The sequence below is a fragment of the Camelus ferus genome, chromosome 5 (assembly GCF_009834535.1).
Source record: "Camelus ferus isolate YT-003-E chromosome 5, BCGSAC_Cfer_1.0, whole genome shotgun sequence".
Lineage (NCBI taxonomy): Eukaryota > Metazoa > Chordata > Mammalia > Artiodactyla > Camelidae > Camelus > Camelus ferus.
In genome coordinates this window covers 45,560,257-45,583,859 of record NC_045700.1, presented here as the reverse complement: position 1 = coordinate 45,583,859, position 23,603 = coordinate 45,560,257, and the positions used below count along the sequence as shown (strand labels likewise).

Below are 23,603 nucleotides of genomic sequence, written 5' to 3'. Positions count from 1 at the left end.
AGGCTAGCAACACAAAATATGAGCAGTGTCCATTCCAGGACTCTGAAAAAGTTATGTGTAGTAGAAAGAAGCAGCAATGATATCAGGATCAAGATCAATGTCATGTTTGGATCCTAAGATACAGGGTTATCATGATTATGTGACTATCAACTGTCTACCTTAGAGGAGGGGTATGCAAGCACACCACTTTTAATGACATGCAAAACAGACAAGTGAATGTGCAAAATGCCATTAAGAAGCAGTATCTGTGAAACTAGATCCGACCAAGGTATTACCATAGGAAGAGATTTTAAATAGCAGTAAGAGGAAGAGAATAAAATAGTTCCTTAAAGATAGAGACCAAAGAGAAAACATTCTTATTTTTATGACGTAATAAAACCTGTTAAAATACGAACGATTCAAATTTTAGCTTGAATCAATGTATAATCAATAATAGTTATTATTTAAAAGCACATAAAATGCCTAATCTGAAATGAGAAATTCTCAAGAAATTTGTTCCATGAAGAGACATTTGTCAATTAAAAAACACATTAAATAAATGTCAAAAATGTTGAAATAATGCATAAGGAAAACAGCCACGAAGGGGAATATTTTAAATGTCAACTCTCTAACACACTTCCCTACTTAAAAAAATAGAGTTCCTTGAGAAAATGGCTGACTCCAGAACTAGTAGAGAAAGTACAAGGTGAATGTGGAACATCTTATTATATTAGAAAGTAATGTGTCTTCAAAATGATGACTATATATCAAAAGGACTCAAAAGCCAGTTTGAAAGAGTAGCCACTTGTTGAATCTGGGATAATTTGAGCATCAAAACTAATAACAGTAACAAATTATAACCCATTAAGTAAAAAAAAGGATCCTTGAATCTATTCTGATACAAACAAAAAAAAATACATAAAGGGAAGGAGAGAAGTTTTTCTTTATAGTAGAATGCCAACTAATAACTGTTGAAGGTGTGACAGAGCTAGAAAATTGCCATTTTACAATCATAGTAAAATACTGATTCAGGAGAGAATAAACAAATTTAAAACTATTGGGTGACAGTTTGACAGGGAGCACGATATTTTCAGTCTCAAAGTAACTCCCCTCAGATTACACATAAATAACAAAGAGAAAACCCATTAACCTTGTAGGGAGAAACCTGGCAGATACCTCTAAACTTAGTGACCCAAGTTAACTTAACCAACAATGGGACAAACTGTCATCACACACTTGATAATATGATATACTGAGAAGGAAGGACACATACAACTTCAATTATGGTTCTACAAAAATATGCATGATCTGAACTTAATCATGAAGAAAGAAATTAATACAAAATGAAGGTTTACAAAACTAGCCTATTCTCTACAAAAATGTCAATACCATGGAAAACAAAGTCTGAGGAACTCTTTCAAACTAAAGAGAGAAGACAACTAAATACAGTATGTGATTCTAGACTGGATCCAGGATGGGGGAAAACTGTTACAGAAGAATTACTTGGAATCATTTGGCAAAGTTTGACATGTGGATTGTATATTAGAAAACAGTACTGTATCAATGTTAAATTTCCTGAGTTTTGATAATTCTACTATAGTTATTGTCCTTGTTTTTAGGAAATACATACTAAAGAATTTAGGAGTAAAAGATCAAGATATATGTGCAACTTACTCTTTAATGGTTCAACAACAATATGTATATAAGAAACAATGATTATCAATATATGTATATAAGAAAAATGATTAAAGCAAATATAACTAAATGTTAACAATTGATGAATGTAAAGGATATAGAGTACTATTTTTGCAAATTACTGCAAATTTGAAATTTTCTCCCAAATGAAGAGTAAAAAGAAAAAAGGTAACTGACTATTCTAATAATGTAAAGAAGGTTAGAAATTAAAGAACTGTGCTAAATATCCCAGGATATCTTTAAAGCTGTTTTCCAAAAATAAATTTCCCTTAATTGCTTACCTACTTGTCATAGGATAAAACCCAAGCTTCCCAGCTTTAGGGGAGTGTATTCTAGAAGCAGTATAGCAAAACGGTAGGAAAAAAGTAGTAATGAACATGGGCTCTGCAGTCAGAATGACTGAATGTGAACTTCAGCCATTCATATGTCCTTAGGCAACTATCCAGTTCCACCAATGTTAATGTTACAAATGGTAATACTATTGCTAAAAGCATTGAGAATTAGATGAGATCATGTACCCATAGCACTAAATGATGGGTATTATATAGTAAATTGGTGTCTCAATGTCAAAAATGCCATTCTAATATACATTTTTAAATAAATTATATGAAAAATAACAGTAAAGAAAATAAATTCTGATTTATAAATTTAAAAAAATTACTTTGGTTATACTACTTTGACAAACATCTAAGTTACTTACTCATCCCCAAAGAGTTGATGGGTATATTCAGGAAAGAAAGTTCTAATGTCATTCTCAAGATCTTCAGGAAAACGAACTGTTTAAAGGAATAAAAAATATGGAGATATTAAAGCTATTAAAGGTGACAGGTATTTCTGCTTCAAGAATTTCACTTACTTAACCTTTTCCTTATTTAAAATGTCACCTTTCCCTTATATTATTTATACTGGATTCTCATGAGACAAATGAGCACTGAAAATTAGAATATTCCTTTGAGCGTTTTAATGTTGAAATCCTACTGATTCTAAGAATTAGAAAACTAAGTACGATAGAGGCATCTGATTTAGTTTTTATTTTTTGTTATGCTTACACATAATGAAAAAAGTAAAAGAAAACAAAACCAAAAAAGATACTTCGAGAAAAGAAAGCTACAGCACATCAAGGAAACAAAAAGTGCTATAGAAACATTCTGAGAACAAGAATAATCTGAGTTTGATGAGACTCATATCATTACATCACTCTTTATGACTGCAAGATAACATTTATGTTGTTCTCAGTGTTTTGGTTTTGTTTTCTGGGCTTTTTTTGTTAGGAAAAGTAACACTGCAATGACATCCTTATACACTACCTTGCTATACTTTTACAAGTATATATAGAGTAAATTTCTAGCAGCAAAATGCTGAAAAAAGTACTGAAATATATTTGAAAATATTTGCTTAAGTGCCCTCTAAAATATTCTAACAGTTTGTATACACATCATCAGCTACTTAAACTCCTTCGTTTCCCACATCCTTGAGAATATTCTGTACGCTCAACTTTAATTTCTACCAATCTAAGATGGAAATGGGCATCCTGTTAATTTTATTTGCATTTATTATGAGTACTGATATTATTGGACTTCTCTCCAATATATTTTATCTTATAAAGAAAAATTTTACCAAAAAAAAAATTCTTAAGCAATTGAAGAATGAAAAGATAATTGTAGATGGAAAATTCTAACACTGCCCTCATAGAGCACATCATTCACAGGGTACCAAAGTATCATCTAGCAGATTATCGATTTTTAGAAGGAGAGATAATCTTTTCACTGCAGAGATCAGGCAGTCACTAACTTTCCAAGTGATCTAACTTATGAACACTCATTGTGGGACAGACCAAAATTATGTGCCTCTTGATTCCATGCCAATACAACCCATACAGCATAGCCTATGAAGTTTTCTTAACAAAAAAGTTTTATCCTAGCTCTAATCCAGCTTTATATCTTCCAATTTACACAAAATATAGAGGGTAGGGGAAAAGTTAAATTCTACCAAAAGAAAGTAAGACTAATCCAGAATGCAGATTTGTTTAATAATTCTACACAATGACTTTACTCTTCCAAATAAGTCAGCAGCATAGGGGGGGAAGTTCCATGGGTGAGAGGGACTGTTCTGGATTAAAAGAGATTAAAGAAACAACCAAACACAATGCATGACCCTTGACTGGATTCTGGTTTAAATCATTTTCATTAAAGCCACTGAAGACTTTCCAGGACAACCAGGGAAACCAGAAAATTACATGACACCAAAGAACTACCATTAATTTTCTCAGGTATGATAATGGCATTATTGTTATATATGTCAATATTCATATATGAGTGTTATGAACTGTCATGCTGTTCAGAAACCTATTTTCAAATAATGCAGCAAAAATATACACACATTAAATCATATACGGAAAAATGTTAAGTGTTAAATCTAGGTGTAGGATATACAGGTGAGTATTATCTTAGTCTCTCGGTTCTTCTGTGTTTGCAAATTTTTATAATGAAAACTGAAAGGAAAAAAAGCCCTGGGCAAATCCAGCAAAATGCTAAGATCTGAAAAAGCTGAGTGATGGAATAATATATATTCATTAGTTTGCTCTGTATTTTTTACATCTCTGTAATATTTCATAATAAAAAATAAAGTAGTTCAACATGTCTAGACTTATTAACCTAAGAATTCCCAACTACTGCATCTCTAATATTTAATGTTTGGAAGTCTCCAGAAATTATTAAAAATTAATTTCAAACTACTGCTTGTAATATATATATAGCACTTTGGTAATGATGGGTAAAGAGACATGGATACAGAAAAGACAAGCAGTGAATAAGAAAAGTATCATAAGCTTAGTTATGATGACTATTTCTATAATTGAGATTGGCTTTCCTCCAATATCCACCCCTATTATCCAAATTAGAGAGGTTTTATTATTTTAGCATGGAATTTAGTCCATAGAAGATAGAAACTAAAAGAAAAAGAAAGGTGATGAGTCTTTTGTTAAAATGAAGTAAAACTTAAATAGCTTAAAGCAAATATATAAATATTTATTATTTGATTTTATAAGATTTGATTAGATTTTATATATAAGAATCCAAGAGAAACTCTTAAATGCCAATATATTTTATAAAGGACTCTTTTAATATCCAGTAAGTGATGTTTTTATATTAGTCATTATAGTACATGAAAACTTGTTCACCATACAACCTTCAACCACACTGGGCAGACTTCTAAAAGGTTGCCTAAAAGCTCCTGGGATTACTAGTTGAGAAGATGCCAAGGGCTAAACTTGATAATGATTAAGAATGGAATTTATCTCCTCAAAAGAATTTTAAGGTAAAAAGTCCTGGGCCTAGACAAAAGGAACCAACAATTGGCGCTAAGGGCATGAATAATGTAAGTTAGCCTTTAAATAAATAGGGGACAAATGTGAGTTTTCTATTCTTATTTTAAAAACTCTCAACATTTTATACAAACACAATAATAATTACAATGAAAGAAACGAAACCAGGTCTTTAAATTTGCCTATTCTGATCACGTAATAGAATAATACAATATGAGGCCTTTTATGTCTGGCTTCTACCACTTAATATGTTCTCAAGGTTCAACCATGATGTAGCACATACTAGTAGTTCATTCCCTTTTTGTGGCAGAATAATATTCTACGGTATGAAATGCTGTATTTTGTTTATACATTCATCAGTTAATGACATTTAGGGCTACATGAATAATGCTGTTACGAACATTGGTGTACAAGTGTTTGTGTGAACAATGCTGTATGCCAACACTGGTTATATACACTTAAGGAGCAGTCATGCACAAAATAATAATATGTTATTAATAACATTATTAGTTGTCACTTGAACATTTACTTGTGCCAGGAAATTTGCTAAGGAGTTTACAAACATTATTGTAGTAAATCCTTACAAGAGCTATAAAGGTAGGTAACATTACTACATCCATCTTATAGATGAATAATGCAAAAGAGACTAGTTTTTTCAAGGTTACGAAGTTGGTAAGTAGTGGATTTAAGGCTAACTCAATCTGACATATATACATGTGTACATAAGAACACATAAAAAGTGCAGTTATGTTAGTAAAGCATGAGAACAAGCAAGCAAACCAAGTATCAAGCAATAGGAGATTGAGTAAATAAATTATACAAACATGAAGTGGCTTATATAATCATTAAACATTATTGAGAAATACTTGGTGACATAAAAAAATGTTCACAATGTATATACAGTTAGGTGAACAGAACATGACACTGTGACCTCAATTTTATAAAAGAGGAATAATAAAAACGGAGATATAATTTTAAAAATTAGAAAGAGATAACCCAAATTATAAAACAGAAGTAGTTATTCTGGGTGATAGAATTATGGGCAATTTTAATTTCTTATATACTTCTGAACTTTTCAAAACTTCTCCAAAATATGTATTCTTTTAATAGAGATATATATAATAAAAAACTATAATAATTTAAAATAAGCACTAAAATCTTTCTTTCCAGGAAAACCTATGTCACTTACAATCGTGGAGAAAAATGAAAGATCAGAGCCTGGAATACTAAATGGCTCCTTCTCGCCAACATAGGACCTGCAATGAATCTTATCTTTGAATATATGTCCTATTGTTTCCACTCCTGTATATATATTTCCTATACTTCCTAGTTCTCAGAATCATTTCTGTAATTTTTGGAGGGACAAAGAAGCATAAAAGATACATTCTACTTATGTTCTTTTAGCCAAAAACAAAATTAAGAAATCACCAAGGCATGTTAATCAAGTTTCAAAGTTTAATAAATACTTTAGCATTAAACGTATCTACAGCCCACTGACAGGTGCTCATGATGTAGATATAAATGGGTTCCAGCTCTCAAGCAGCTTCAGAGATGCTGTCACATAGTCTCAAACATAGGCTAAAGATTTATTCATAATCCTGTGTTCTTTAACTAACTGAAATCTTTAGTGTTTTGACCAATACATTTTTCTGGAGCATGCTAAATTCCAGAGAATGTGGCAGAAATAACAGATGAGCCTGGAACATAGTAAACCTACATAAGTATTTGCTGAATGGTGAATGAACTTAAAGATCATCCCAGCAGAACTAACAACATACTGTATTTTAAAAATAGGTTATATGGCTTTTTAGTAGAATTTAAAAGAGAATACTGGAGAGTGAGGGGTAAGGGAAAACCAAACACACACTATATAGGAAAAAAGGAATGAGACAGTGCAAGGAAGTAACAGAAAAAGATGACAAAAGCAACAAAGAATAAATGTAAAGGAGATAAACTGACTAGGTAAAAAAATTACATAAATAAAATCCAATACGCTCTATAAAAGACACACCTAAAATGAATGACAAGTTAAAAGTAAATGGAAGGACAAAAAAAGTATATGTAAATTACAAAAAAAAAAAAAACAAAAAAACCCCTGAAAATGCTATCTAAATTGTATTAAGGCAAAAAAAGCATTAAATGGCATAAAAGAATGAACTTTTCATGATTTAGGTGAATTCCTTCAAGCCTTTAAGTAACAGGCAAATCTAATGCTTTAAAAATTGTTGAGAGTGGAAGTAGTAAACTGGGAAGGCCATGAGAAATAGTTACAAAAGCTGACCTTCATCTCCCCTAAAAAGAGAGCACAAAGGAGAAAAATACAGACCAATCTCACCTATAAACAATGATGTAAAATATTTAGATAGTATAAAATAGCTTTCAATGAAACAAAATATATTGAGGTATTCATTTTAGAAACACAAGGATGGTTCAGTATCTAGAGATCAAAAAATAAGTTTATTTAAATATTATGTATTATATTGTTTATAATACAATAAAAATGGTCTTCATGGAAACAAAAATGGCACTCAATAATCTCTAATATGCATTTTTGAATAAAAACTCTCTGCAAACTGAAAAATAGCCTCCAATGTGATAAGCCAGGATCATTTTTAGTGGAGAAATAGAAGAATCATTCTCGTTAATTTAAGGAAGAAGAATGACCACTATCATTTTTTCACACTGTTCTGAAATGCAATTTGAAAAGAGAACAAAATAAAAGGCATACATATGGAAAAGAAAGTGAATTTACTAAAATGTTCAGCTGATATGACTGCATGGCTGAGAAAAACAAAGAAAATCAGCTGTAACCACTCTCCAGAACAGTAGAAGAATCCAGTAAGATTATCTGTTTTTAAAATATATTAAAAAACCAAAAAGACAAATGACTCAAACAATAGGCAAAGGATTTGAACAGATAATTCTACAAAGCAGATATACAAATGACTGATAAGCACATGAAAAGATGCTCAGGAAATGCAAATCAAAACAGCAATAAGATGTCATTTCACACCTACTAGAACAGCTATATATATATAAAAAAAAACAAGTGCTGACAAGGATGTGGTGAAACTGGAACTCTCATACATTGCTGGTGGGAATGTAAAATGGTGCAGCTGCTGTGGGAAATAATTTGGCAGTTCCTCAAAAAGCTAAACATACAACTACCATATGATTCAGCAAATTCTGCTCCTAGCTATATACTCAAAAGAGCTGAAAACAAGGACTCTAACAAACAACTATAAATTCACAGTAGCCAAAAGGTGGGAACAACCCAAGTGTCCATCAACAGATGAATGAATAAATAAAATGTGGGTGGGTGTGGGGGTGTGTGTGTGTGTGTAATGGAATATTATTCAGCCATTAATAGGAATGAAGTTCTGATACATGTTACAACATGAAACATTTGCTAGGTAAATAAGGTGAAAACATTACACTAAGTGAAATAAGCCAGACACAAAAGGAAAAACATTGCGTGATTCCACTTAAACAAAATATCTAAAGTAGGTAAATTCACAGAGATAAAAAGTAGGTTAGAGGCTACCAGCAGATAGAGGGAAAGGTGAGTGGGGCTACCACTTAACAGGTATAAAGTTTCTGTTTGGGGTGACAAAAAAGTTTTGGAAACAGCGGTGATGGCTGCACAACACTGTGAAAGTCACCTTTCACAGTCACCTAATTGTATACTTAAAAATAATTAAAATGACATACAGAAAAAAAGATTCACTCTTTCTACAGTAACCTACCACCAGAGTATTGGACCCCTGTAGAAAAAGTGTGCCTGTCAATCCCTCATACACAAAATGAAAATAGCTTGCCATGGGAGGAAGAATCTTGGGATAAACCTTAGTGGAATTACTGGTATGCTGTCAAGAGTTAAAGTTATGCCATGCATCTAGCACAATACCTGTCACATGGTAGGTTTCAATAAACATTCGCCCAGAGAAAGTTAGGGGGAGGCGAGGGAAAGAAGGTTGGTGTGAGGGAAACATATTATTGCTGCTGACTGTAAGGGTTTAGACTCACAAAATAACCCAGTCAATTTTAATTCTGTTATATACGTGTAGAACTTTTGGAATCTAGATTTTGATGTGGGGAAAACATATATTAAAAATTATTTTCCGTAGTTTTCCCACACACTATTAATAAAGACAGAAAATATAATGGAAGGAAATCCCACTTATATTGGCAGTAAAATAGATGAAATACCTTGGAATAAACTTAATAAGAAATGTTTATCATCTGTACATAAAATTTAAAACTTTACAGCTAGACATAAAAAAGGCCCAAATAAATAGAAAGATATTCTTGCCATTAGAAAGGAAGACTCAACAATGTAAGGATGTTGATTCTCCCCATATTAAACTTAAATTTTAATAGGATCTCAATTTTTTAAAAAATTAACAAAAAAATCTTTCTGGAACTTGATAAAATGTTCATCTAGAAGAATAACCATTAGAGAAAACTTGGAAAACTCTTAGGGAATAATGACTGGGACCCAGTCATACCATATATTAATCACAACATTTATTCTAACAGTATACTAATGGCTCAGGGACCAAAAAAAAGTCTCAAAGTAAACTCAAGAATATATATATGATACTTCAGTATGATAAAAAAGAAATTTTAAATAATCACTGAAAAAACAATTTAACAAACTGGCAGGCAGATAATTGGCTAAACCATCTGGAAAAGTATAAAGCTGGATTCCCACCTCATGCGTTATCCAGATAAAGATTCAAAGGTTTCAATTAAAAAAGAAAAAAATTCAAAAAATTAAGAGAAACAATGGGTAATTTTTTTATAATCTTAGAGCAGAGAGGGCCTTTTTTATAAGACACAATGAAATCTCATTATAAAAAGAAATTTCCCTAGATAAAAAGTTTTACTTTCTACACAACAAACTCATCAAAGTCAAAACAGGGAAAAAAATATTTGCAACATATGACAAAAAAAGATCTGAATGTTTTAGAAGATAAAGGATTTACTTCTCTTAGAATTACAAAAAATGGTCAAAAACACAGCAGAAAAAAACCCCTCAAAATAACAAGTGTTGGCAAGGATTTGGAGAAATTGGAACTTTTGTGCACTGTTGGTGGGAAAGTTGGAGCGGCAACCACTATGGAAAACAATATGGAGGTTCCTCAAATAATTAAAAATATAATTGCAAGATGATCCAGCAATCCCACTTCTGGGTATATATCCAAAAGAATCTGAAGCAGGATCTCAAAGATATTTGCACACCCATATTCATAGTAGCATTATTCACAATCGCCAAGAGGTGGAAGCAACCCAAATGTCCATCAACGAATGAATGGATAAACAAAATATGGTATATACATATAATGGAATATTATTCAGACTTAAAAGGAAGGAAATTCTGTCATGTGCTACAATGTGGATGAACCCTGAGGATATTCTGCTAAGTGAAGTCAGTCAAAAAAGACAAATACTGTATGCTTCCACTTAACATGGGATATCTAAAGAGGTCAAATACTAGAAACAGATAGTAAAAAGGTGGTAGCAAGGGGTTAGAAGGAGGGGAAAACAGAGTTCTTTACTAGGCAGAGTTTCAATTTTTCAAGATAAGAAAGTTCTGGAGATCAGCTGTACAACAATGTGAATATACTCAGCACTACTGAACTTTACACTTGAAAATGGTAAAGATAGTAAATTTTAAGTTTTATGTATTCATTTATGTTTAAGTTTATGTATTTGTTACTTCAATTAAAAAGTCTATTGTGGGGAGAACACAGTTGATTCATAGAAGACATAAAAATGACCAAAGGGGAAAAAGAAAAACTACTGAATTTTACTAATAAACAATATGCAAATTAAAAAGAATAAACTATTTTTCACTTACCACAGGGGCAGGGTGTTTTGTTTGTTTTTAATGATAATATGCAACACTGACTAGGGTATGGGTAGAAAGGCAACCTCAAAAATTTTCGGTGTAAGCACAGGTACTTTTTGGGAAGACAATTTAGCAACAGCTACTAAATATATTTGTATCCCTTTGATCTTTGATCTAGCACAGCTGTTCTTAAACAAAGACACATCATCCTCAGGGGATGTGGCAATGTCAGAAGACACTTGACTGTCACAACTGGAAGGGAATGTTAGTGGTATCTAGTAAACAGAAACCAAGGATGCTGCTAAACATCCAACAAAGCAGAGAATAAGGAAGAATTATCTGACCCAAGCCAGAATTGCCTTACCCAAAATGTCAACAGTCCTAAAGTTGAGAAACTCTGACCAAACACTTGAAATTCTAGTCACACATTCTACAGATCACTCACACAAGTGGGTACACATATATGCAACATTATTTCCTGGAGAATTACTTATAATAGCAAAAAGGAGAAGCAAACCTCCCACAGAGAATACTTATATAAGTTATGATACAGTCATACTGTATTACATAATTTAAAAGATATGAGGTAGATCTACATGTAGTTACAAGGAATGATATTCAAAATATTGTTAAGCTAAACAACAAAACAGCCCTACAACAAGATCCTAGTTTTAGAAAAATACATTAATGCATGTAAAAGGAAAACAACCTAGATCAGTATTACCTTTTCAGCGAGGTGTCAGGGCACCGTTACCTTCTTTGCCACCTTCTTTGCATTTGTTACACTTCTATTGTTTTAAATAATAATAGCAGCTAACATTTATTATAAATTTCTAAGTCAAGTTGTTTAACTACTTTACTTGTATTTAACTTCATATTTATCTTTACAACCACTATAAAGTACTAATTTTTAAAGATGAGAAAATAAAAGAATGGAAATTGATGGAACCAGATTCATGAACATATGATTATTTTTTAAACAGCTTTATTGAGGTATAATTTACATTCCATAAACTAAATTGTTTTAAGTGTATAATTTAGTGATTTTCAGTAAATTTAGAATTGTGCAACCACTGCCACAATCTAACTTTAAAACAGTGCCATCACCCCCAAAAGAAATCTCATGCCTATTTGCAGTCATTCTCTGTTCTGACCCTCAGACCCAGGCAATCACTAATCTGTCTTTACGGATTTACCTCTTCTGAACATTTTATACAAACGGATCATACAGCATGGGGGGTTTTTTGGTCTGGTTTCTTTCACTGTATTTATTTATTTTTTGGAGGGGGAGGTAATTAGGTTTATTCATTTATTTTTAGAAGAGGTACTAGGGATTGAACCCAAGACCCGTGCATGCTAGGCAATGTACTCTATCACTTGAGCTATCTCCTCTTCCCCTGGTTTCTTTCCCTTTAGAATGTTTCTGAGGTTCATCCAATTGCAGCATGTATTGGACCTTTGTTCCTTTTTATTGTTAAATAGCATTCCATTATATAGATACATCATACTTTCAGTTGATTGATATCTCGGCTATTTCTTTTGGCTATTGTGAATAAAACTGCTGTGAACACTCATGTACAAGTTTTTGCGTGGACATAATTTTCATTTCTCTTGGGTAGATACCCAGGAGTTGAACTGTTGAATCATACAGTAAATACATGTTCAACTTTTTATGAACCTGCCAAACTGTTTTCCAAAGTCGTTGCATCATTTTACATTTCCATCAGGAATATATGAGTGTTTTTCCACATCCTCACCGACACTTACTACCTACTATTTTTTAAGGAAAACAGTGAACGTAAGTATTTTTGAGAGGCTGAGACCACTTATACCTGTCACTTTTTGTCACTCTTTACCTTCTTTCTTTTTTTTTTATTTTATTTTTTACTGAACTGTAGTTGATTCATAGTGTTAGTTTCAGGTGTACAGTAAGGTGATTCAGTTATACATATATATACACATCTATATATTTTTTCAGATTCTTTTCCATTAGGTTATTATAAGTAATTGAACATAGTTCCCTGTGCTATACAGCCCTTGTTTATGTTTTATATACAGTAATATGTATCTGTTAATCCCATCACACTGTACTTTCTATATGTAAACTCTGCCACCTCTCAAACATCTACCCACTCCATGACATAAATCAAGACTTAACAAATTATGAATGTGTTCAGTAAGTGTAGAAACTAAACACTAAACTGCAATAAATAAACTATGCAAATGACTGCAATAAGATGCTCTTACATAAATTCTACTTCAAATTTTAAAAGAAAGGTTATATATATGCACACAGTACATACATAATAGTACTTAGAAAAGGCATACATACCTAATTTTAGTTCAATTGCTGTGTTGGTATTACATTTGTACTCTGCCAGTTTCTTCTCAACTGCACTCTTGTATTCAACCAAAAATTTCTCCATAGCACCAAATCCTAAGAAAAAAGTTTGTAATAGTCTAGTTGGAAGTGGTTTAAATAGTGAAACCTACAAATAGAGTTCTTACTAGAAGTGGAATAAAGGCTTAAAACACACTAATAGATCTTAGATCTCCATATACTCCTGAATAAATGTACTGAGTATGATTGTCTCATTACAAGATAGAAAAAACACTACTTTTGAGATAAGAGGCTTATGAAGTAGGCCTGCTTTACATAAAAGAGTAAACATGAAAATTAATATGAGAGGCTACTGACATTTCTGAATATTTAATAATATAAATTGCCTGCTAAGATTTATATCTAAGTAGCCTTTTTAAAAGAAATAGAAAAAGGATGCCACTGCTCCACTAAGAATCAAGGTAAGAATGTCCTTTGATAATTACAAGATAGCATTTTATTTCTAATACTGGAAAATTCTACCCAGAGGACTTTCAGATCAGTTATTAAAAAACCAATAACTAATAATGCATAGATAGATTACCTCAGGAAGGCTACACAAGAAACGGGTAACCACTGTTATGTCTAGAATAAGAGAGAAGTAATGGGGACAAGGTTAGGAAAGAAAATTTTCACTGTATTAACAAAAAAATTTTTTAACCATGTGTGTAAAGACATGGTCTATTGGAATAACCAAATGGTTTTACTACAACGTGGCTACTAATCAATGTATGTAACAATTAACAATGGAAGAAATCATCATCAAGAGAAACTTTCACTCAAAGATGACAATAAATCCCCTGGGTAAATGATCACGAAAATTAGGAAAAATTCAGGAAAAAAAGATCAATAGCAGAAATGAACAATAAGGTACACTGATATGCCATAAACTTCGGTTAAGTGGTTAAAACACAAGTATACAGAAAATGGGGGAACAACTGAAGCAGTTTAGATTAATGGTTTGGGGTCACAATTGCTGGATTCAAATCCAGGCCTTCTAGATCTATGAACTAGAGCACATTACTGGACTTCTGTGACCCCAATCTATAACAATGACGTAATAGAACCCACCTCAAGGCATTTATGTATAATCTAAGCACCAAACCATACCTTTGCTTAATCCCCACAATTCTGTAAGACAAATAGATGCCATATCAGCCGCATTTCATATTCAAAATCTCAAGCTTAGAAAGAGGTTTGGTTGTTTAAATGGCACCCAATTACTAAATGGTGGGGCTGAGATTCGAATTTAGGTGTAATTGTTACAACCCTGTGCACTACACGTCCCCCCTCTGTTACAACCCTGTGCACTACACGTCCCCCCTCTTTTATAGTACCAGTGTACCCCCCAAATCCTAGTCTTTATCTGGTAGAACAGCCAGGTATAGCCTGTCTATCCAACAGATCCATAAAAGTGTACTGAGACTACTATGAAGGCACTGGGAAAAGATAAAAGAAAAAGAAACTGTCCATCACTTCAAAAGCTATCTGATTGGGAATAAAAAGCATATACTCAAACAAAACCAGCCTTAATACATGTACTAAATAATGGCAATTATAGTTATTAGATGCTGCAAAATGAAGAAACTCAATAAAGAGCAGAATAAAATAAACACAAGAGGAGTATAATAGACACACCCTAAATGAGAAGTTTAGATGAAGGAAGAATGCGAGAACTACCTCTTGCTCACAGGGAATCTAAATAGTTCCTAGTAATACTAAAGTGTGGAGAGATTAAGAAGAGAGTATAACCAAGTCAATCAAAATTCAAACGAGAGCCCTACTGCAGCAATGCGCTAGCTCAGAAGTTGACTTGTGGAAGGTGGAAGGAGACCTGGAAGAGGAGGGTCCGAGCATTAAAATCAGCTGGCGGGAACAGAACAAGACCAGCACCTGAGGCAGCAGTGGGCAAAGGGAACAGAGAAGAGAAACAGGCCTTCAGGTACCTGGCACCTCACAAGCCTTTAAAATCGCGACGCTTTCTCCCGGTCTCTTCGGCCCTCCGCAAGGGCCGAGTACTTCGCAGAAGGCGCAGAACCCCGAGCAGTTGGGGGCGGGGGTACGAACCTCCGCGGATAAGGAGCTAGGCTGAGAGTTCCGCGCTTCCAGGCTGAAGCAGGCCTTCTGGGACCCAAGCTAGAGCCCGAAAGTTCAAAACAGGCACTGTCACCCCCGTCTCGTCGTTCTTTCCCAAACCTGCACGCCCCCTCCCCCTGGTAAACTTTTCCCGGGAACTTACCCGCCATTTCCGAGCTGCGAGCACCCGCGGCCGAGGAAGGACGAATCAACCCGCGCGCTCCCTGGCCGGAAGTGAGCGCACTTTTTGACGCATTTCCCCCGCCCACCCCTGGCAGGTCGCTGACCAATGAGAGGAGGAGACTCGAGGCGCGGGGTGGCGGAAGCGCCTCTGGAGGAGGGGCTAACGCCGCGCGGAATGCTCCGACCGGTGCCTAGCCACAGCGGTACCGTCAGCCCCTTCGCAGGCCCTAATTAGCGGCGGAGGCCTCAAAGGGGTGTTCTCCGTAAAGACGCTCGCTGGCTGGAGGAACTTTCTTTGGAGTTGATTAGAATAATATACATACCTTGTGGCTGTTTTCTGTTCACCTCTAGCGATGTTTTGGAGACTGGTAGAAAAAGTTTCTCCTTGGCCTGGACAGTAGATCCAAACACCTGAGCCCTAGTTTTACAGGTAAAATGTAGGGATTAAGTTGCAGTTGTGGGAGAAATTTTCCCTTATTTTATTTGTTTCAATTTTTTTTTTTTTGCCGTAAATACTTGTTTAACATTCTTTTTCTCTCACTTTTTTTTAACAGTATGTATACAGTGTGATATTTAAGTACTCTGCCTTCATTCTCTAAGGTCGTTAGGGAACTGTATGCACCGAAATTGCTACATAGTAATTACCTCAAGTGGCCTGATCTGGTCCTACATGTCTCAAGTCCTAGTAGCCCATACCACATCAAAGGGTGCTACCTGAGTTGGGCCATAGGTCTTGTTAGTATTTAGTAACTGCTGAAACTGTTTGTCCCAGAGAATAAGCCACTGTTTAGGTATCCACAAATACTCCCACACTGTTGTCTATACAGTAGAATGCCTTGTCTCAACAAATGTTGGTTAATAGGTGTTACAATGATTATACTAGAGCTAAAGTGGACCCTAGGGATGATAGTCTAAAACTAATACACTCCCTCACTTTAGAGATAAGAAAACTAAAGCCCAGAAAAGAGAAATTGCCCAAATTCACGCTCAGGATACAGCCTATGCAAGAGCCCAGTTCTCCAGATGCTCAGCTCAATATTCTACTACATGGAGATGGCCCTCCTGAATATAAAGATCAGAAAAGGTATTCAGAATGCTCAGATCCTTTTTCTTTAAGCCTGAATGAAACACAGGAAATTACAATCTTAATGTTAAGAGGAAAGCTGAAATCATTATCACTAATGACATTATGGATCAAAAAAGGAAAACAACCTTTTATAATACAATTGTTTTTCCAAAATGGCAAGACATAATTTCTTTCCAAAAGCACCTTATCTGTAGATTACTCAATAGCTGACCAGCAATTATAATCCTTAAAACAAGAAATCTACAGGAATTTGTCTTAACTGCAGCAAATCTGAAACATTTTATGACGCTATGTGACTTTATGGTTAGTCGTAGGTAAAATATATGATGAAACATATATGATAATACGAATAAGAAATAAGGTGAGTATGAGTAAGAAATGTGATGAAACCTATATATCGTGTCTAGTATTTAGTATGATCTGCTTGCAGAATTGAGGTTACAGTTTTAAATTATCCTCATCTTAGAACTGTTCACACAGTGAACAGTAAAAATGTCACAGAATACATGTTTAGCTGTTTACCTAAGTGATAAAAGAATAACTTAAAATTTTTTATTTTGGGGGGAGTTATTTGGGTTTATTTTTTAAATGGAGGTATTGGGGATTGAACACAGGCCCTCGTGCATGCTAAACACACACTCTCTCACTGAGCTATAGATCCCCCCCCCAAAGAATGCATTCTTTCAGAAAGATAATAGTAAAATTACCAAAAAGGAAAAAATCATTTCCTTTTTAGGGTTTTCTCCTCTTTTTTAGTTTATATTTTACCTTATTCTAAGGGAGATTTAGAAAGTGAATGCTACCACCATAGAATAAAATTTCTACAAAAGGAATATGCTGTCCTGGTGTTTATGGAAGAGGCAGCATAGTGGTGGGGAAAGTTCAATGCCCTACTTCTCTTTTACTACTTTGTGTGACCTTGTTTCATCTATTAAGTGGAGATAGTAATACTTTCCCAGTCATTACACTAAGTTGTGAAAATCAAATGGAACAAACAGAAACAGCCTCACAGACATAGAGAACAAACTTACGGTTACCAGAGGGTAAAGGGATAAATTGGAAAGTTGGTAATTGCACCTCCTGGGGAGTGATGGAAATGTTAGCTGTCTTGATTGTAGTGGTGGTTTCATCAGTGTATACATCTATCAAAATTCATCAAATTGTACACCTGAAATATATGTAGTTTACTGTACAGGAACCATACCACAATAAAGGTGTTAAAAAAAACTCAAAAAAAAAATCAAATGGAACAATATTTAGGAAGGTTTGAAAACTGTAAAATTCTATGTGAATATGACATGGTATTAGTATAATAAAATTCATTGTAGAATAGGACATCTGGAAAAGGCATTTCTCTCCATAAAAAAGGGCCATATTACACTATTAGGAATGAACTAGCAACCATATTTGGTACAGTTTCAGTTGTATATGAACTAGTCAATTTTGCCATCTTGTCTTGAAACCTCCAGAAGGGAGTGTTTTAAAAACACGTGGTATTAAAAAGATGGTTATCAGAAAGTGGTAGTAGGAAATCTGACATCTGAAAGAAAAATGTAGATACTTAATGTGTCTTTATTTCAAAACATATACCACTCTACAGACAAATAACAATAGCTAGTTAACTCATTTGTTTAACTCACAGTGCAAATGGTGGGGGACTGGGGTGTGATTTTCAGTTCCTGGAACAATTATCCAGAAGCCCCTACCTAGCTATGGGATAAAAGAAAGAAAATAAAAATACACCAGCTCATATAGAAAGCTATTGCTAGAGTAATAACTTCAAGATGCATGTTATCAACAGTTTGCACGTTCCATTTTTTAACTGTCATACACTACCCTTGAGTGTATAAACTAGTACCTTTTGAGATGCAAATTTAACACAGTTTCAATTTGTATATTTTTTGAGGTAGCAGTTTCACTTAAAAGCCATTTGTCCTACAAGGCTATTTGCACAAGAACACAAAGATATGTGATTCGTGTTAAGGGAGCATTAATTTTACTGGCAAACTAGAAGTAGACTAAAGATTCATCAAGAGAGGCTGACTAGTATGTACTGACTTGGGGAAATATTTTCTGTATTTTTAATAGGTTAAAAATAAGTTATGCAACATTATTATTTGTATAAAAAAGTGTATTTTGATATAAACAGAAAACATCTGGAAGCATGACTAATGAGTTTAACTGTGGCTACTTTTAGGATGGAAATTTGGAGATGGGGCTTAATCAGGGATTTAAAAAAATACTATTTGCTTCTTTTAGCGAGGATGTATTGGTGTCTTTCGTAATTAGAAACTTAATCGGTCTTGTTGGAGGTTTTTAGACATGGCTGTTAACTCTTTGCACTTTTCTTTCCATTCTACAAATTATGATACACAGAATCAAAGTGAGCAACTTAATTGGAACAAGGAACAGTTAGTCGAAAATTAATATTTCTAGTGTTGTATTCTCTCATTATTTACAAGCAAAGCCTGGCCAAATGTTGGAAGAGCACTATAATTGCTTATACTTGTTTACAAAATGACCATCCAGGGATGCCTGCTTTACTTTTTGAAACTAATATATGTAAAAATGGCATTAATTATGTATGTCTGCTTAGGGTAAGTAATACAATAATGGCTATGATATTTCACATATCATAGTTAAAAATGCTACTTCAAATATTAATTCTTTTTCAGTTTTAGCCAACAGAAAAATGACCATTATTCTTCTTTAAAAAGTTTTTTTGCTGCTGTTTTGTGTTGTTCCTTAATGTGGAAGAGCTTCAGGGTAGGAAGTAGGTGAATAAAACTTTATCAAATCTTCTTTGATATTAAATAAATAAGACTAGAAAGTGGTGAAAAGTGTGACTAGAAATATTCATTTTAAACTGGTATATTGTTTGTCATTCTATTTTTATTGTAGTAAAAAATACATAACATATAACTGACCATCTTAATCATTTTTAAGCATACTGTTCAGTAGCATTAAGTATAGTCACATTGTTGTGAAGTTTGTCATTTTAATGGACTGTTTTTCAGCTACCTTCTTTGTAACCTGTTTACCCATATCACTGTGCAAGGCAAGACTTTTAACTTCCTATGATCTGGACACACAAAGTGAAGAACTTTTATGCCAGCTATATAATGCTGTTAGTTAAGGGTTTAGTTCATAAACCTGTTCCTTAAATTATAAAATTTTTAAAAATTTAGGTTCATAATAATATTTCTTCTAAGTTTTCTTACAAATCAGAATTTTGAAGGAGTGTATATAGTTGTCAACAAGCTAAAACAACCAATCACTGTACAAATTAATAAAATTAAAAGAAGTCTTTCTGAAAATTTTGCTAGAGGAAATCCAGACTTTAAGTTTGTCATTGATCTCATCAACACAGGGCTTTCAGGGAATCCCTCTGTGAGTCTTTTGAATGAGCTAAGAGGAAGAAAGGGTCATGCCAACTGGCACCATGTAATGCAAAGAGAACCTGCTTCATCAGGTAAGAAGAGTATGTCTGTAGGGATAGGATGCATTTAAAGAATAAAAGATTTACTTTTCCATATCTTTGTAAAATTAAATTTTGCTCTACATGAGGCAGTTTATGTTACTATAGTTATGGTGTTATTTTTAATACAGTTTAAGAGCAACTAAAGCACTTTGAATAATAAAGAATCAGGAATTTTATTGCAAAGTGATTTTAGAAATTAGGTCATCTAGTCATTGTTATACTTTTTAATTTTCTAAACATATACATAAAAACTTGTTTATATTTCCTTGTAAATATGTATCTAATGTATTTCACTACTGTTAATTCCTGTATTAAATATCACTATTATTAACTTTTTATTTTTTAGACAAAAAAAGAATATAAGTACTCATTTTTAATATTTTCTACCCCAGTCGATCACCTCTGCAACACTGAAGATCCTTGACTTAATTCCACACTCTTGCTTGATGTTTTTTAACAAATAACTGATGAAGCTGATACTGTGGCTTAAGTCTCTCAATTTGGTCCTATGTTTTCCCACTTTTTTCTTCCCTTTCTTGCTCTAAAAAGAGCTAATATCCCTCATGAAATACTTTATTTTAGAAAGTTGCTGTGTCTGGCACATGGTTGATATCTATTAAATGTTTGTTAAATGCTTTGGCAGTAACACCATCAAGAATGCAATTTCCCCCCAAAACAAAGCTTCCACTTTTGTTCAAGTGCTTTTTGGTTCTTGGGATTGAAAACTGCTATTTCCTTGCTTTAAAACATCTTTGAGCATGTGATTATAATCAAAACAATTAAAAACTACCTTATTTTAACCCATTACTACCAACATGTGTATAACTCAGGCGTTTTTCTCCTATTAAATTGTTCTGGGATGGCATCAGGGAGTAAGTAGGTTGAATCATCAACACAATCACCAGGAGATGACCTTTTTTTGCCAGAGTAAATTTATTCCTGGTACAGTGGCTCCAAAGGCAAGATTGTGTGGGACATGGGTATTCTTGTAGACAAGCCCAGATCATCATAGCCCTGGCTTTCCCCAGAGAATTTTAATTCAGATTAAGGTCTAGCTCTAAGAAAGCCTAGTTATTCCTCATCAGGAGCTTTCCTTCCTCCTCTATACCCCTTTCTCTATCTTTCAGACAGTTAAGCACCCAAACGTTCAGATACTAAATGTAAGCTGCCGTTTCCCCAAACCTGGGCCCTTTTTGAAATACGCTTAGCAAGTCCAAGAAGGTTTTGGGTAAGTGGTACAGTAGATATACCATCCCTTCCTCCTTTTCTCCCTCTGCTTCCCTCAACAGGAATGAGCCCATGCTGTTACCTGCAACAGCCCCACAGTTCACCCTAAGTGAGGATTTTACACTCTTCTCACTTCTCTCTGGTTGGCTTCACTGAAACCTGCTGTCTCTGGGGCCTGCTGTGTGCAGTCACCAAAGTAGGCCTGCTTATCACAGAAGGATTGCCTCACTTTCTGATAGGTCTTCCTAGGGGGTAATTATGAATCATCACCTTCTTTTCTCTTAAGCCTGTTTACCTCCTATTGATAACTCTTCTAGAGGTGAACTACATTATCCTTATCACTGAGTTTTCAGTTGAAGTGAGAACAAATTCTTTTAACTAATATTTACTAAAGATTTTTGTTCAGATTGACTGCTATATTGAATACATTAATATTTAAGCTTGCCCATATCCTTTCTTCTTAGGCCCACTCCCAGGTTTGCCTCCCTTCCCATCCCTACCTGGCCTTTAAGGATAATTCCTATATAAATGGAATTATCTGTTTACTGTAATACTGTGTTATAGTCTCATTTTATGAAATCTTATCTAAAAATCTGAATGTTAACTTAAAAAAAGTAATATTCTCAACCAAGAACAATGCTTGAGAAGTGAAAATTTCCATTTTAAAAAAGTTGTAAGAAAAATCTCGAGATTCTTAAAACATTTAAAAATATTAATAAATAACTAAAACATTTTGTTTTATGTAAGTTTTGTTAGGCCAGAATCACAAGGAAAACCAGGAAGAAATTTTCTTTTTCAAAAGATTGTGGCTTCACTTCTACATTGTCCTTGGATATGTAGAATCCCTGCTGAGCTAAATTGTGTGTTTCTTTCATTTGGTAAAGATTTTTGCTATTTTTTTCCTTTTCAAATAGACCTTCAAGTTATTTTATTCTCAGTTCCAAAGTTCACGTTGTCCTTTTGAGTAAAATACATAGAAGGACTGCAGCAGGGAGATGACAAATGTCCAGTTAACTTAAATAGTATCAGTATGATTTAATTATCTTAGGTTTTGCTTTGCTTTCTGTTAAATAAGATAAATTAGATAATATATTTAAATGCCAAATGACAATTTTATTTACTACTAGGAGGCTTAATTGTATGTGAACCCATATAAGCACAAATGAAATTTGCGTGGTTATATGTTTAGTAATTAACATTATCCATTTATTGAAGGTAGATAAATACTTATACTTATCTAAATCATCATTGTGACAGATAAGAACAATAACTGTAATTTGAAAGGTCATTATTTGGTGAGCCTTACTTTATTTTTATATTGTCTAGTTCATACATATTTTCCACTGGGGTTATATAGAGATGAGATAAAAAAAAAAAGAGAGCCATAAACTTTTTATCTCTTTATCAGGCTTGAGCTAAGGAGTTAGAGCATTCCTAGGTATGAGATCACCATGCCACAAATAATTTCAGGAAATTCATATCCTTCTCCAGTGTCCTAAAATATTCCAGTGTGGGAGGAAGACTTCATAAATTGGAGTCCTCGTATAAATATTACCAACGATGCTATAGAAATTGGAGTTAGAGATAGAATAGGTTAGGGTAACGATTTCACATTGGGTGGGCCTGATGGAATCTTCATTGGAGGGCTCAAAGACATATTCTCTGAAATACTCGCACTATTAACAATTATATGTATAGGCTCCCTGCAAACTGGAATGATTGCAGATAATGGAAAAAGTCAAGGATAATACTTAATTTTTAATAGAAAGGGGAGGAACTGAGAGATCACACTCTATGTAGTCTTCTTTGAAATACTATAGTGTTAATCTTTAAAAAACAACAACAGCCAGAAAACCAAAAAACAAAAACCATAATTTACATGTCTACCGAGGGTGGCCAAGTATCCATTGTGTAACTTGAATTTGTGAAAAACAATCTTACTAAATAAACTTGTTTTACTTCTTGAAACAAATGAATGGCAAAAAGTGTGCATAGTAGTAGGTTTGATTAGATATGTAATCATTGCTGACGCTATGCAAAATTGTGATTTACAGAAAATTCAATCTGCTTCTGACTTTGTTTAATATATTCAGATTACGCATACAATTGTACTTGCTGCGTACATACATTTCAAGTTCTGATTCATTCACTTAACATTATTTCATAACTACATGCTACTTTTACTTTTATATGACCAAGTTACTAAGGAATCTGAGCTTGGTGGGGGTATAAACATAAAATGTTTAATTTTTCTCTAGTCACTGCTCCCATTGTGCTGTATTGAATACCCTTTTCCCCCAGACAGATTCCATTATTTTC

General features: G+C 33.7%; 1 protein-coding gene and 1 long non-coding RNA gene across 5 annotated transcripts in view; one reads left to right on the top strand and one right to left on the bottom strand.

The window, feature by feature from the left end:
* HAT1 (histone acetyltransferase 1) overlaps positions 1-15,561 on the bottom strand; it is a 48,479-nt gene extending 32,918 nt beyond the window's left edge. Inside the window, exons 1-3 of one of the 4 annotated variants that reach the window (XM_006195324.3) lie at positions 15,470-15,561; positions 13,183-13,287; positions 2,375-2,450 (exon numbers count right to left, since the gene is read on the bottom strand). In XM_006195324.3, coding sequence (XP_006195386.1) covers positions 2,375-2,450; positions 13,183-13,287; positions 15,470-15,476 — 188 coding nt within the window. In that variant the 5' untranslated portion in view covers positions 15,477-15,561. Of the gene's footprint in view, positions 1-2,374; positions 2,451-13,182; positions 13,288-13,774; positions 13,815-15,297; positions 15,322-15,469 lie in introns of those variants that run through there. The other 3 variants (XM_032479687.1, XM_032479686.1, XM_032479688.1) reach the window with 3 other exon arrangements.
* A 101-nt stretch (positions 15,562-15,662) lies between these two features.
* LOC116663662 lies at positions 15,663-21,930 on the top strand. The gene is made up of 3 exons (XR_004319927.1): positions 15,663-15,919; positions 19,947-20,048; positions 20,450-21,930. It is a non-coding gene; the product is annotated as an uncharacterized LOC116663662 (long non-coding RNA).
* Positions 21,931-23,603: the final 1,673 nt, after the last annotated feature.